At 45.0% G+C, this 13,061-nt stretch overlaps 1 protein-coding gene across 1 annotated transcript; it reads left to right on the plus strand.

Annotated features, from left to right (window-relative positions):
* Positions 1–258: 258 nt before the first annotated feature.
* samd1b (sterile alpha motif domain containing 1b) lies at positions 259–12,931 on the plus strand. The gene is made up of 7 exons (XM_041933361.1): positions 259–1,520; positions 2,658–2,898; positions 4,141–4,274; positions 7,651–7,699; positions 7,804–7,921; positions 10,106–10,220; positions 10,327–12,931. Exons 1-7 carry the CDS (start codon positions 354–356, stop codon positions 10,468–10,470), a joined length of 1,968 nt encoding a protein of 655 aa, XP_041789295.1. The 5' UTR covers positions 259–353; the 3' UTR covers positions 10,471–12,931.
* The last annotated feature ends 130 nt before the right edge of the window (positions 12,932–13,061 follow it).

Consider the following 13,061-nt stretch of genomic DNA (forward strand, 5'->3'; position numbering starts at 1 on the left):
CCCGCTGTTTGGGCTGTGCGCTGGTCTTTGTGTTCAAAAAGCCGACATTACAAACTGCGGCTTGATCAGGACGAGACTGCGAACAAAGAACGTCGCTCCGATGCGCTAAAAGCCTGCCAATTCCACCTTAAATGTCATTTGCGTCTGTGGTGGAGACCTAGGCGCCATCTTCGGTCCACCTTAAGCGCACAATGTGGCCAGCGAACGCAAGCGTACCAGCCAGGCTTCCGTCCTCGTTCTCCAGCCGGGGTTCGCACTCTGGCTTCCCAGCTTTGACACAGCGTCACTTGTGAAACAACAGAGGGGAAGAAAGACGCACTCGGGCCAAACCCCGTCCGCACCAGCAGGAGAAGATGTCCGAGCCCAATAAGTACCGAGAGTGGATCCTGGAAACAATCGACTCTCTCCGCTCGAGGAAAGCCCGTCCGGATCTGGAGAGGATTTGTCGAATGGTGCGGAGACGACACGGGTCAGACCCGGACCGAACCAGGACAGAACTGGAAAAACTGATTCAAGAGCAGACGGTGCTCAAAGTTAGCTACAAGGGCTCCATATCGTACCGAAACGCTGCGAAGGTGCAGAGGAAAAGCCGAAAGAAGAGTGAGTTTACGGCCGCTGGCAGCAGCGGCGCGGAGGCAGCGAGGGAGCGGACCAAACACGACCATCTGAACAACAACGGCGACAGTGCGCACAGCTTCACCGACCAGGAGGAGGGAGAGGAGGACTCCGAGCCCAGCCCAGATCCCCACACTCACACATCAGCCAGCGCCGCCGGCAAGAAGCTCAAGCCTGCCTCCAGCCCCAGTAGCGGAAACGGGTGCCTCAGTTGTGGCGCAACAACGGGCTGCGATGTCGGGAGCGGCTGTAAAGAGGAGAAAGCAAGTGCACCGAGAGACAAGGGATTAGAGCAGCAGGGAGCGGGGGGCTGCCCGTCGCCCGGCCACAGAACAAGCGCACACGACGGCGGGGATGCCGGCAGGACAACGCCGAGCAAAGCCGATGCAGTTCGCGACGGAAAAGAGCCGGGTTTGTCTGGGGCTGACACCCAGAGCAAAACTTGCTCGGGAAGCGTCGGTAGCCTCCCTCAGCAGCAGAAACAGAAGCAGGCAGAGCCCCTCAAGCCCAAACTTCGAGTCGCAGGAGGGGGCACAAAAACAGCGGGGAACCACGCCAACTCCGACCTGGGCGACAGACTGGTGGCTTCTGTTCGCAGCCTGTCCGAGAGGAGCCTCCGGGGGGGCTCCGCCGCCGCGACCAGAGGCCACATGAAGCCGCTCGGGCTGAAGGAGATTTTGGGCTATCTGAGCAGCCAAGAGCGGCTGTCGGAGGAGAAGCTGACCCGAGGCAAAGTCAAAGTGGTCATGGAGAGAGAGGTGGCGAGGGGCCGGCTGCGCAGGACCCGCTGCGGGAACATTACTCTTCCTCTGAGGGGGATGGTGGTGGAGGAGCCCGCTCTGAAGAACGCGTCCGCTGACAGACTTGTTAAGAGCGCACTGCAGGACAAGCACACCGAGAAAAAGGTGGGCACCGCGAACTTAATATTTCCAACACGTCCCGGTTGTACAGGGCGCGCTGAGCAGCGCTGGCTTGATGGCTTGCTGATAAATTAATGATCACTGGTTAAAACCGCACACACGGCACCGGGACGCGCTCGGCTTCCCTCGCCAAACATGTTTGTTTCGTGTTCAGTCTCGATGCGTTTAAACGCATAAGTGTTTGGGGGGGAGGTTTCCCACATTTAGGAGGATGATGATAATTCTCTAATTGTCAGCGGGATGCCGCCGTGCCCGTACTGCGTTTGTCCACTGTGGCATGTAATATGTGTGTGTGTGTGTGTGTGTGTGTGTGTGTGTGTGTGTGTGTGTGTGTGTGTGTGTCGCTTCCTGCACAAAAGGTGCGGGTTACATACAGGAGCACACAGCGGCTTCCCCCGCGCGCTCCACAAAGAGCGTCTCTGCATGGCGCGAGCACGAGCACTTTCCGCTTCCGTTGCCACATCGCTGTTTGGGGTCAATAAACCTTTCGATTTGGCTCTCAGGAACTTTAGCGGTGCGGAACAGAGCGCGTACGGAGTCTGGGCCTGCCGCGCAGGAGACGCTGTCTGTCTAAACTTGAGACGTGCCGCTGCCGCTGCCGCCGATGTGCCGCCGCCGCTGCCGCGGCCGCTCTCTCCTGAGCGCCCCTGTGTCGCGCAGGCCGGCCGACGACTCAGTCGAGCATCATGTTGGTTCACGTACTCTACATTTTGCGTATTTTCTGGCGTGATTCTAACCCCCCAGTTTTGCTTTCCTCGCCCCTCGCTATCCCCACATCTCCCGCTTTGCGTGCCTCATTAAATCCTTTGTATCATCCCTGACAGCACTCTCCTCTCCACCCTCTCCTCCTCCCTTGTGGGTGCAGACTTGAGTAGGCTACAGTAGGCGGCTGTCGTTATTTCTCATATCTGTGTGTTTCTCCAAGTGGGAGGTGTTTTTCATCTACTCTTTCCGCCCCGGAGAAGCGCAGCGGGTCTGTTATGCTGTTTAAAGCTCAAATTGGCCACAACGAGCCAAACCTGAGCGAGAACTTAGATCTAACTCAGGTCTCGTCCGTCCATCTCCACTTCGCCCCCCCTTTTTAACGGAGACATTTTATTTTAACTTTCTGTGTCATTGCAGCCACCGTTCCCCTCTCCCCGGGAGAGCGAGCCGATGGAAACAGCCAGCGAAGAAGAGGAACGGGAAGAGAATGGAGAAGAGGAGGAGGAGGAGGATCCCCGGAGTTCTGATGAGGAAGGAGGACTATCCCCGGTAGCCATGACAACCGAACCGGAGCTCATTGAGAAAACCACAGAAGATGCAGAGATCCAGACAGCATCAAAGCAGGAGAGCCCCCCCCAGCAGCAGCACGATGGCAAAGGTGTGTGCGCGCGAACGTGTGCGTGCGTCGACTCTAATTATCTCCAGCAGTATCACTTCCTCCACCGCTGTTTCACAAGTGTTTCATCTTTGAAAGGGAATTCTGACTTAATGCTACGAATTAAACCAATATTTTAAATCTTAGCATAAACCTTCACTCTATATTGTGTCCAACTTTATTTATGGTAATCTAAACAATACTAAGTTTGAACTAAGACTACGTTTTTTAAAATTTCTCTATTAATGAAATCATAATACTGAGAATTTCTACATCGATATGCAGTTACTAATGAAACTGCTGTTAACAACAACAAAAACAACAACAACCCTGATTCCAAAAAGCTGGGACACAGTAAAATATAAATAAAAAATGTGATCATTTGTTACTCTTTTTTGACACACACTCAATTAAAAACAGTACACAGACAATATGCTTAATGTTTTAATTCATCAACTTCACTCATTTTTGTAAATATCTGCTTACTCTGAATCTGATGCAGCAGAACGTTGGGACAGGAGTGACAAAAGACTGGGAAAGTTGTGGAACGCTCCAAAAATTGGTTAATTGATGTGTGTGTGTGACTGGGACATGTGTATATATACAATTTACTGTATATATAACAGGGACAATGCTCTCGTCGATCAACAGGAACAGAAATGTAAATTATTTACACACACACACACACACACACACACAACCCTGATTCCAAAAAGTTGGGACACTGTAAAACATAAAACAGTGATAATTTGCTAAAATACGTTTTGACATATACTCAATAGAAAACAGAACAAAGAGCAACAAAAGACTGGGAAAGTTGTGGAACGCTCCAAAAACACCTGTTGGGATCATTCCACAGGTAAACAGGTTGATTGGTAGCAGGCGATATTATCATGATTGGGTATGAAAAGAGCATCCTGGAAAGGCTCAGTCGATCACATGTGAGGATGGAGTGAGGTTCACCACTTTGTGAACACATGATTGTATGAAGGATGTTACTACAAGGGCTCAGGAGCACTTTGTTAAACCGCTGTCAGGACACACATATTGTTTGCAAATACCTGAATTCTGTTTTTATTTATTTTTTACAGAGTGTCCAAACTTTTTGGGAATCAGGGTTGTACTTGTACTGTTCTACGACACTAATAACAATAGTGATAATAATAACAATATTGGTAATAATAATAAAGGTTTTTTGGTTTTTCATGGTTTCTCCTGCCTCTTCTCTGGCTGCTGGTCCCTCAGGGACGTCCGGTCATGATCTCCTCACCGTGACGTCGTGTCCACCTGTTCAGGGAGCTTCTCCGTCACAATGTAACAGTCCACACTTGGAGGAGGAGAGAGCTGCCGTCCCTGATCAGCTACGTACAGAGATACAAGTAAGAGCGAGCATTTACGTCTGTCCTGTTGGTTTTTATTGTTGGACGATATTATTCCTCATGCATTAACAAAAGAAGTCAAAATGAGTGGGCAAAGATGGAATTAATATATAGCGATGCAACTTGCATGATTTTTTTTTTCATATTTGCACTGAAATGTAGTGAAGTCGAAATCTAAAGTAGGATGAAAAAAAGAACTACTGAAGTCTAAAACTTCAGTCAAAATACTTATTATTTTCCACTGCTGTTCTATAGTAACATTTCAAATTCTGATTAAAATGTGACTGAAACGTGAACCTGGTGAGATGCATTCAGTGTAAATGTCCTGATTTTTCAAATGGGTCTACTATTAAAGGTTTTTAGCACGTTGTTACATTTTCAGTCAGTATTTGCCATGAACTGGCAGTGGTTGTAAGGTTCACTCTGTGGTGAGGGCACTCACACACTCACCTGCAAACTTTTAAACCAAATCACTCGGTCCAGAACTGTTTCTGAATAGCTGAACTGCATTTCAGTGAGATCGGTCAAAAAGTGCTCTTGACATACTGCTTTCTCTCTATTTTCCACCGTGCACAGAATTTATTTAAGAGACATTTTTTCCAGATTTGGTGGATATACTGCTGGGTCATGATAATGCAGCTGTTTTCTTCAGCCAAATTGTCTCCGTGATTCATTCCACACACAGTTCAAGAAAGATTTTTTTTTGCTGTTCTGAACCCCAGAGGGCTTGTATCATGCACAGACTGATGTCTTTTACATCTCTGGCAGCAGCAGCAACAGTCACTGCTTGGACTAAATTGGAGAATCAATAAGAAGCAATATGCAGGTATAACAGCTCAACAGACAAAGACAAGGTGCAAAACGTATACTTTATGCAGAGAAAATAAAAATACACGAAAAGAACATGAAAGATTGTCAAGATTGTCAGATTGTACATGTCAAGAGTTCATATAAATTGTTGTCAATTGAATATTGTAATATATATATGTGTGTACGTGTGTGTGTATATATATATATATATAGAGAGAGAGAGACAGAAAACATATATATATATAGCCTTGACATGAGGTAAATCAGTGTGGTATGGAATATTTATGATTAATATGTCTTTAGCACATTCATTTGAAATATTTGGGATGAAATCCATTTTCATGTCATTTTTATGTACAAGCTGACATGAAAAAACAATTATATACAAAACTGATTTTCATGGCGTAGTGCTTTTTGATGGGGAGGAAACTGTCAACTCATTTATGTGCAGTGGGATGTCGCGCATCTCTGCTCTGTGAATTGTGAGCTGGTTTTTCCTTTTTGTCCCTGCATACCACGTACCTGTACATGCAATAGGCCCTTTGAAGACATTTGGATGTGTGACAGCAGGAAAAGCACAGGTGTAAACAATACCATGACGGCTGAATTCCACTTAGCTGCTCCAGCTTCGGGATCCAGGTATTGTTTGTGCTCACAGTCACACTGTCATGGCTTACTGACACCTGAACACAACAGAGCCATGTTATTAGAAAAACCTGTGATTTCTCTGGCATGATAAGTCAAAATGCCTGAGGTGAAAAACTGTAGTTCAACACGTTGTGTGAGAGCTGGTGGTCACAGCGTTCATAAGAACAGTGTGAGTGTGTTGATGGATGTTAGGTGGTGGCGTGTGTGGATGTGGCACTGTCCTCCAGTCACCAAACTGACCACAGCATACCTCACACACCAGCATTTTACTGGAGGTGAGAACTTAGGAAGTAGTGCAACTTCGTATGTCACTGTTCCAATTGTCAGCCGATCAACAGTCACAGAAGCGTGACGAGGTGTACATAAGAATACCATCACTGCATCATTCTGCCCACACAGGTGTGTAGCTTATTTACACGTGTGGACAGAAACGCTGAGTTTTTTGATAAAAATAACAAACTACTTGAATTCACTTGAATTTGAATGTCAAGCCTGTTATTTTTTGGAAAATATGAATCCTACATTGTCTTTTTCTTCCTTGCCTTTGTTGGTGCATCGCTAAATTTCTTGCCACATTACTGCCACCAACTGTCCGTCAGTGGAAGAATGTGAAAAATAGCAGCTAGTGGATAAAAACCCAAAGTGAATTGTGTCACCCACGTGGGCGTCATTGTACATCATACAAACGAAACAGGGACCCACACTTAAGAACATCTGTAGCACTACCAGTCATTAAAAACTCCACAGGGTACCTTTGAATGAAAACAAAATGCTGAACAGTAAATGCAATTTTCTGCGTGTGTTGGATATAGTTTGATGCCCAGCTCACGAAAGCCAGGCCGCTAGCTGTGTTCTGTGCTCGTATGCAGCCCTGGCTCAGCGAATAGGAAACAAGCAAAGTGGCTTGAACTGATCCGCACTATCCCAGCCAATCAGCAACGAGACAGCCAGCTGCACTCTGACCTCTGCCTCTTCCTTCTGCTCCTCCTCCACGTCTACAAAAGGAGTGACACTGTGAAATGGACATTGGAGATATCGCCTTGCCAACATGGTGTAAAAATGTTTTAGCAGCTACAGCAGGCCTCACATTTCTATTGGAATTTAAATGTAGCATTACGTGTTGTGGCTAACTTTCCCTCAGGCAGCAGATGCTCTGGATTCCACTATATTTCTCTTTTGGTCAGCTAGCCCAGTTGATAGTGTCGTTGCCTTGGCGATGTGCGTCCATGAATTTGAAGGGGTGTAGCTTCTGAAGGAGCGCTGACAGGAGAGCCGTATTTGTTTGGCTGCTGAGTTCAAATAGCCGTCTTTCTCCAGAATTGCTGAAAAAAATTTGCAAATGTATTTCGGGTATTTTTGTGCATATATGGATGATTTTACAACTACAGGGCATGAGTAACCCTTAAGCCCTTTGAGTCAATAGAAAATAAACAAAATAATGACAACATAATCAGGAAGACTCGGCCCCTGTTTTCTACCTGGTGCACTATAATTTCTTTCCGCCATTTTATTTTAGGTTCGGAATTCCTGCTGTGAATTTTACCTGTTTTAAATACATTTTTAGAGATTTTTTTAAAATATATTTTGAATTTGTTGCCCTTGTTTGCATATGTTTTTCTCGTGCTACATTTGGTACTTCCATTATACATTCTTGGATCGCGGCCACTTCCCGTCTTGCACACCATCATTTACACTTCCGCAGCAGATGGTCATGTTGCAGTTTTGTCATGATGCATCTTGACACAGCCAGCTCCTTTAATCCTTGAGTTTAGTCTGAGGTCACTCAGATGCTTTCAACATGTTTTTTTCCTCTGGCACGGTGTGACTCTGACCTGTTCCAGTGAGTAGATATCATCTTTTTGTCGTGCTCATTTATTTTCCATCCTTGTTTGACCCTCTCTCTTCTCGCCACACGCAGGGTCAGATGCAGCGTGACAGAATCAACCACAGCTCCTCAGGCGTTAGCAGTGAGTTCTGCTTTACAGATAATCCCTGTATGTATTTGTGTATGTTTGTCTTTGGTGGTTAGCGATGTTGACAGGTAATCAGACTGTTCTTAATTTTTCCCTAGGCTTGGAGTCTAAGGCAGAGGTCGGCGTGTCGTCCTGCCTGCTCACACCCACTGCCTCCCCGAGAGACTCCGGCATGTCTGAGGAGCGAGGGATGAACGGAGGAGTTAGCAGTGGAGGGTGAGTACAGCAGAGACACTGAAGATGCCAAACAGATTCATTGGCTCTGGTTTTATCAGCTGTGTTACTGAAGACAAGCCATGAAGTACCTCTGGATGGTTGGTAATGTGAAGCAGATGCTGTGCTATCTTTGCACACAGGTGTTCGGGTCAGCTGGGAGTGCTAACTAGTGCTAGATAATGAACAATAACTTTTCTGTGCTTTTTGGTCATGGTCCTTTGCATTAGCGCATGTTCGTTATATTGTCCAGAGGCTGCGTAGCCTCCTGTTTGTCTATCTTTGAATGTGTTGACTCCACTGTCATTGCACAGCCTGGTTTATGGTCAATACTCTGCAACTCTGCAGGATAACAACAGGAATAACAGACGCAATAAATATCCCCTTTACAGCTCTTTATTAATGATTATGTTTGATTACAAATAAACAAAATCAATAGGGGGCCGGGGCTCAGTGCTTATAGCCCAAGCAGCAGCCTCCAGAGCTGAAAAGGTGGAAGAAACTGCAGTTCCTCAAACTACCACTTGAGGCAGGCTCCAAAAGGGTGTCAATCCCCATTGACCCTCGTATTGAAATGCCAAATTTAACAGCAGAGATAAACATGTTTACAGCCTGGTGTACAGTAAATAGAAATTGAGGACACCTGAGTGTTGCATCCCACCGTTTAGCCCTAAAAAATCCATCCTGCCGTATTGCCTTAAATTGTGCGAACTATGGATAAAAAGGGATTTACTGTTCACTTAATGTAGTACTCAGAATACTGTAGCCCGTCTCTGTGAGGTTAATTTCCATCTCAGTAAATCACCCTCAGGCATTGCATGTTTCGGTGTTGGAAATAATATTTTTTCTTCCACCAGCTAAAGTGGCTGAGTGGATTCTAAATGCTACCAGGCACTCATATTTTTCACCAGCCACCGTATTGTGATCACAGTTTTACACACACACACACACACACACACACACACACAGAGAGAGAGAGAGAGCCACACAGTCTCTCTGTCATTAATGCTAAGTACTAACTTGTCAGTAATCATAACCATTCATGCGTAAGAATATGTTCAACATTTCGAGAGTTTTTTTTTATGTGCCACCTCCCACCATCCAGGCTGTGATTGGTCGGTTCTTGAAAGGTAACACTGACTAGCACATGGAAAGCTGAACATGTTTCAACAAAAGGCCTCCCATATAGCCTAACAGCCAAACTGCCAAACCCAAACCTTGCTTATCTTACCCTTATTGTCCTCTGTCTCACTGCTGCAGCTGCAAAAGCCTGACAAACAGTTGAACTGGTGTCACTGGGCTCAATGAGGTGCTGTCTCAACTGCCGGTGCCTTCAGGGTCACCATGCCCACATAATTGACTGGTAACAGGGGGAAAAGTGATTTGATCGGCATTTCTCCCGGTGCTTCCGATGGCCTGTCCGACTACGCGCCTGACAATTGCGGCCAAATGCCCCCTGCGTTTGCCCCCCACTGTGGCTTGTAGGTTGATCAAATTTGCCAGACACGTCACAAACTCAACCACTCAACCACCATTTGGCTGGTGGCAGGTATTCATTCATTTAAACCTATAATAACTGATTTTATATATTAATATATGGCTGTTTAGCTGCTAAATTCTCCACCGTCTCCACTTACTTACTTGTTAGTTGCTAACGCCGCCTGTCTGCTGTCTAGTGGTGAGCAGGTAGTGTGCAGTGGCTTTTTTGACAGCGGAGAGAGTGAACCGCAGCAGTAGAGTTGTGGGCCGGACGGCTAAACAATGAGCTGAAACTCGCTCAGGGGAGCTGCAGATTCGGGTGATGATTCTTTGTACGTTCATCACTACTAGCAAACCCTTTTACATTGTCACATTGTTTTCACATTTGATACATTATTATTAAAAAATATTGATTAGAACCATTGTCAAATGAAGTGAAACAAAGTCTGGCCATTCAATATTAATCAGAAGGTAATGTCTGATACTGATACCTGTTTACACAAACAATGACTCAGTGTAATCTCAGGCTTCAATTTCGTCATGCATAAGAACATGGAAAACACAGTGCTCCCATTTAATCATAGATTCAAAGAACACAAAACTACATTTCCTTTCCGTTATTTGCTCTGGTAGCTCTGACATAACTTTAAGAATACTGCAGGTTTTGTAATGGGCCAATGGGCCAACCGCCCTCTCTCATCTCTTTAGATTAATAAAGTCTGAGGGGGCCAGTGGGAGCCCGGTGGACTGGACAGTGTCTGATGTGGTCAGTTATTTCACAGCAGCAGGTTTCCCTGAGCAGGCTGCTGCCTTCAGGACCCAGGTGAGCCTGCAATCTCCATTAATAGCCACTAGAGGCCACCAGAGACTAGATTATTGGCTCTGTAACCCACTTCCACCTACCCACATTGCTTTGCTCTCTTCATTAGGAAATCGATGGCAAGTCTCTTCTCCTCATGCAACGTAACGATGTTTTGACTGGCCTGTCGATCAGACTTGGCCCCGCCCTCAAGATCTATGAGAGACATGTAAAGGTTCTGCAGAAAACACACTTTGAGGAAGACGACTGCTAACAACATACACATGAAGAAGACACAGAGACTCTTATGTCTGTATCCACATATAGCTCAAGTAATCATATAAAATGCATGCATGATATATAATACACGTCACTTTTCATCTCATTTCAAAACAGCACACACACACACACACACACACACACACACACACACACACACACACACCTCTGTTTCTCTTCCTCCTGTCCCTCTACACCTGCTCTGGTCCAGAAATGAGACTGGATTTCCTGGACAACAAGGATTTTCTATCAAACAGAGCACAAATGTTGGAAGGAGAAAGCAGACTCACAAAATTTTAAGATACAGAGGTTGAAAAGAAAAGTCATGCAATTTTTCTCTTTTTTTATTTACAGCGATCAAGCACTTTGCAATTTCTCGATTAAACTGTGCAAGATGGTTTGTTTTTCAACTGTTACTTTGTGCTGACCTTTATGCACTTTTTGAAAGAGGTCGTGGTTATTCTGTGTGTTAAATTTGTTCAGGTTGTGATGCTAAAGTTTCTTGGTTGTGGGTGTTTGTTTGTCATTGTACACATACTGTATGTGTGTGGAGGCTTGACAGAGGATGTTGGATTGAATAGAAACAAATTAGAAGTTCGACAGATTAGATACATTCCCAGAAACTGGAGTGTCGAGATAAAATCCGGCGCAGGGTTCAAGACCTTCTGCAAACTGTTATAGGTTAAAGCAATAAGATGATCATTCTCTGTAGGCTTGTAGATAGGCAAGTGGTTCATTTTTTATGTTTCGGATGAAAATATATGAAATAAACACATTGATAATGTTTTTTAACAGAGCTAGCCATGATCTGTTCTGGCCTTTGGATTACCACATCAGGTGCCAGTTTCACAAAGATAGACTTTGAATGGCTTCGATCAAACTGTTCAGACTTAAGACAGATGTCAAAATTCATCCATCGCACAAAGCTGTCCAGGTCTTGACTTCTTAAGTGGGACTAATTTGCAATGAACTGTGGGTAAATACTATTTTGTACGCCAGAAAAAGTTTTAGTACATCCCAATCAGATGCAGGATGCCAAAGTACCAGGATGTCATTCTGCATCCAGTCACATTTGGCTTTGTTCGAACAAGCATGCTTTTGTAGTTATTCTGACCCACAATCCCCTGCACAGCAGACGATACATCACATCGACTAAACTGCTGAGAGCAGAGGTGCATGCAAAGTGTTGGCAGGCATTGCAAATAGCAAACTTTTTGTTTTTACTTTCAAATTTCGCTGCGACAGATGTATAAACAAGAGGGTCAAAGTTCAAGGCGTTATGACAAATCACTATGTCCCATTGTATGCATACTGCATGCAACCGTCGTACTCTATGAGGGCAGCTGCAGTACACACTGAAAGAGAATAAGTATGTGATTTGGACTCTTCAAATTCAAAATGGCTGACCGAGCAACTGCATCATTTTTTCTCATCACAGTTCAGCCCTGTTACAGGCTCAGGAGAGTTTCTCAGGACTAATGAAGACAACTGACCACGCCCTCACTGCTGTAGATTTACCAGAAACTCTTTCTCTTCTTATTACTCGTTCCACAATTAAGAGCCATGTTTTCCTGTTTTTAGGTATTTGGTGCCGCTCGTCAGCAGGTGTCAGTATTGTTACCTTGCAAACATGGCTCTTAATTCAGCCCAGCGGTAGAATAGGTCAGTCTAACTTGTGTTTGCCGCACAGACCAGTCTGACCTATCTTTGTGAAACTGGCCTCAGAGTCGGCCGTGTGAGTGTTGAACAAACGCTCCGGCTGACTGAACTGAAATCAGCAGAACAATCAATTCTCAACTGGATGTTGTAACAGAGTGAATTTGTAAATTAATAGAAAATAAATCCATTTGATACATCAGCCTCCGTTTGTAAATGACAGAAGAACTGATGATCTAATTGAAAGATGTTATCGCAGGGTAAAGCTGAGTCAATCAATCAATCAAAACTAATCTCATACCACCAGCATTTTTTAACTGTTTGTACCGGTCAAACCTTAGAAACCAAATGCTGTCAAATGATCTCACATCTCATTCCCACCTTGTCATTCCAGGTTTGGCGTCTCCTCCGTGCATGAACTGTAAAACAAAAACAAAAACAAAAAAAGCTTTTATACTTCTGTTTTCAGCATACTGGTTTCATTTTGTGAATGTTTTCAGTCCACACACCAATGTTCTTTCGTTGTGCATTTAGACCTCCTCTACCTCTCTCCCCTCATCATTCCCTTCACTTTCGCTTTGTTTGCAACTGCCAGGAACCCATTTTCAGGTCATTACAGTTTGTTGAAGGTGTACATTATGGTGTTTGTTGCCACTGTTTCATTCTCATTAGGTACATCTGTAGGGGAGGACAGTGTTTGCGTCCAGCTTCTCACCAGGGGAATGTACAGTGCGTCTATGCCCTTGTTGCTTGTCTCAACTTATTTGTTAAAGGACGATTTTAGTAATAAAAGTTTCAATTAAAACACCACTATGCGTCCATTCTGCGTGTGTGTGAACATGTGCGGGTGCTTGTGCATGTTTGTGTTTGTGTGTGTGTGACACAAACGTGCATATGTAGCGTGTGCGAGGGAGAATCCAGCAAAGGTTT

The sequence above is a fragment of the Chelmon rostratus genome, chromosome 3 (genome assembly GCF_017976325.1).
Source record: "Chelmon rostratus isolate fCheRos1 chromosome 3, fCheRos1.pri, whole genome shotgun sequence".
Classification (NCBI taxonomy): domain Eukaryota; kingdom Metazoa; phylum Chordata; class Actinopteri; order Chaetodontiformes; family Chaetodontidae; genus Chelmon; species Chelmon rostratus.

Bases quoted from the DNA above. Each gene is read 5' to 3' on its own strand.
- samd1b (XM_041933361.1), top strand. From the start codon at position 354: ATGTCCGAGCCCAATAAGTACCGAGAGTGGATCCTGGAAACAATCGAC. The intron at 7,922-10,105 runs GTGAGTACAGCA...TCATCTCTTTAG, and splicing joins GGAGGAGTTAGCAGTGGAGG to ATTAATAAAGTCTGAGGGGG. The intron at 10,221-10,326 runs GTGAGCCTGCAA...TCTCTTCATTAG, and splicing joins CTGCTGCCTTCAGGACCCAG to GAAATCGATGGCAAGTCTCT.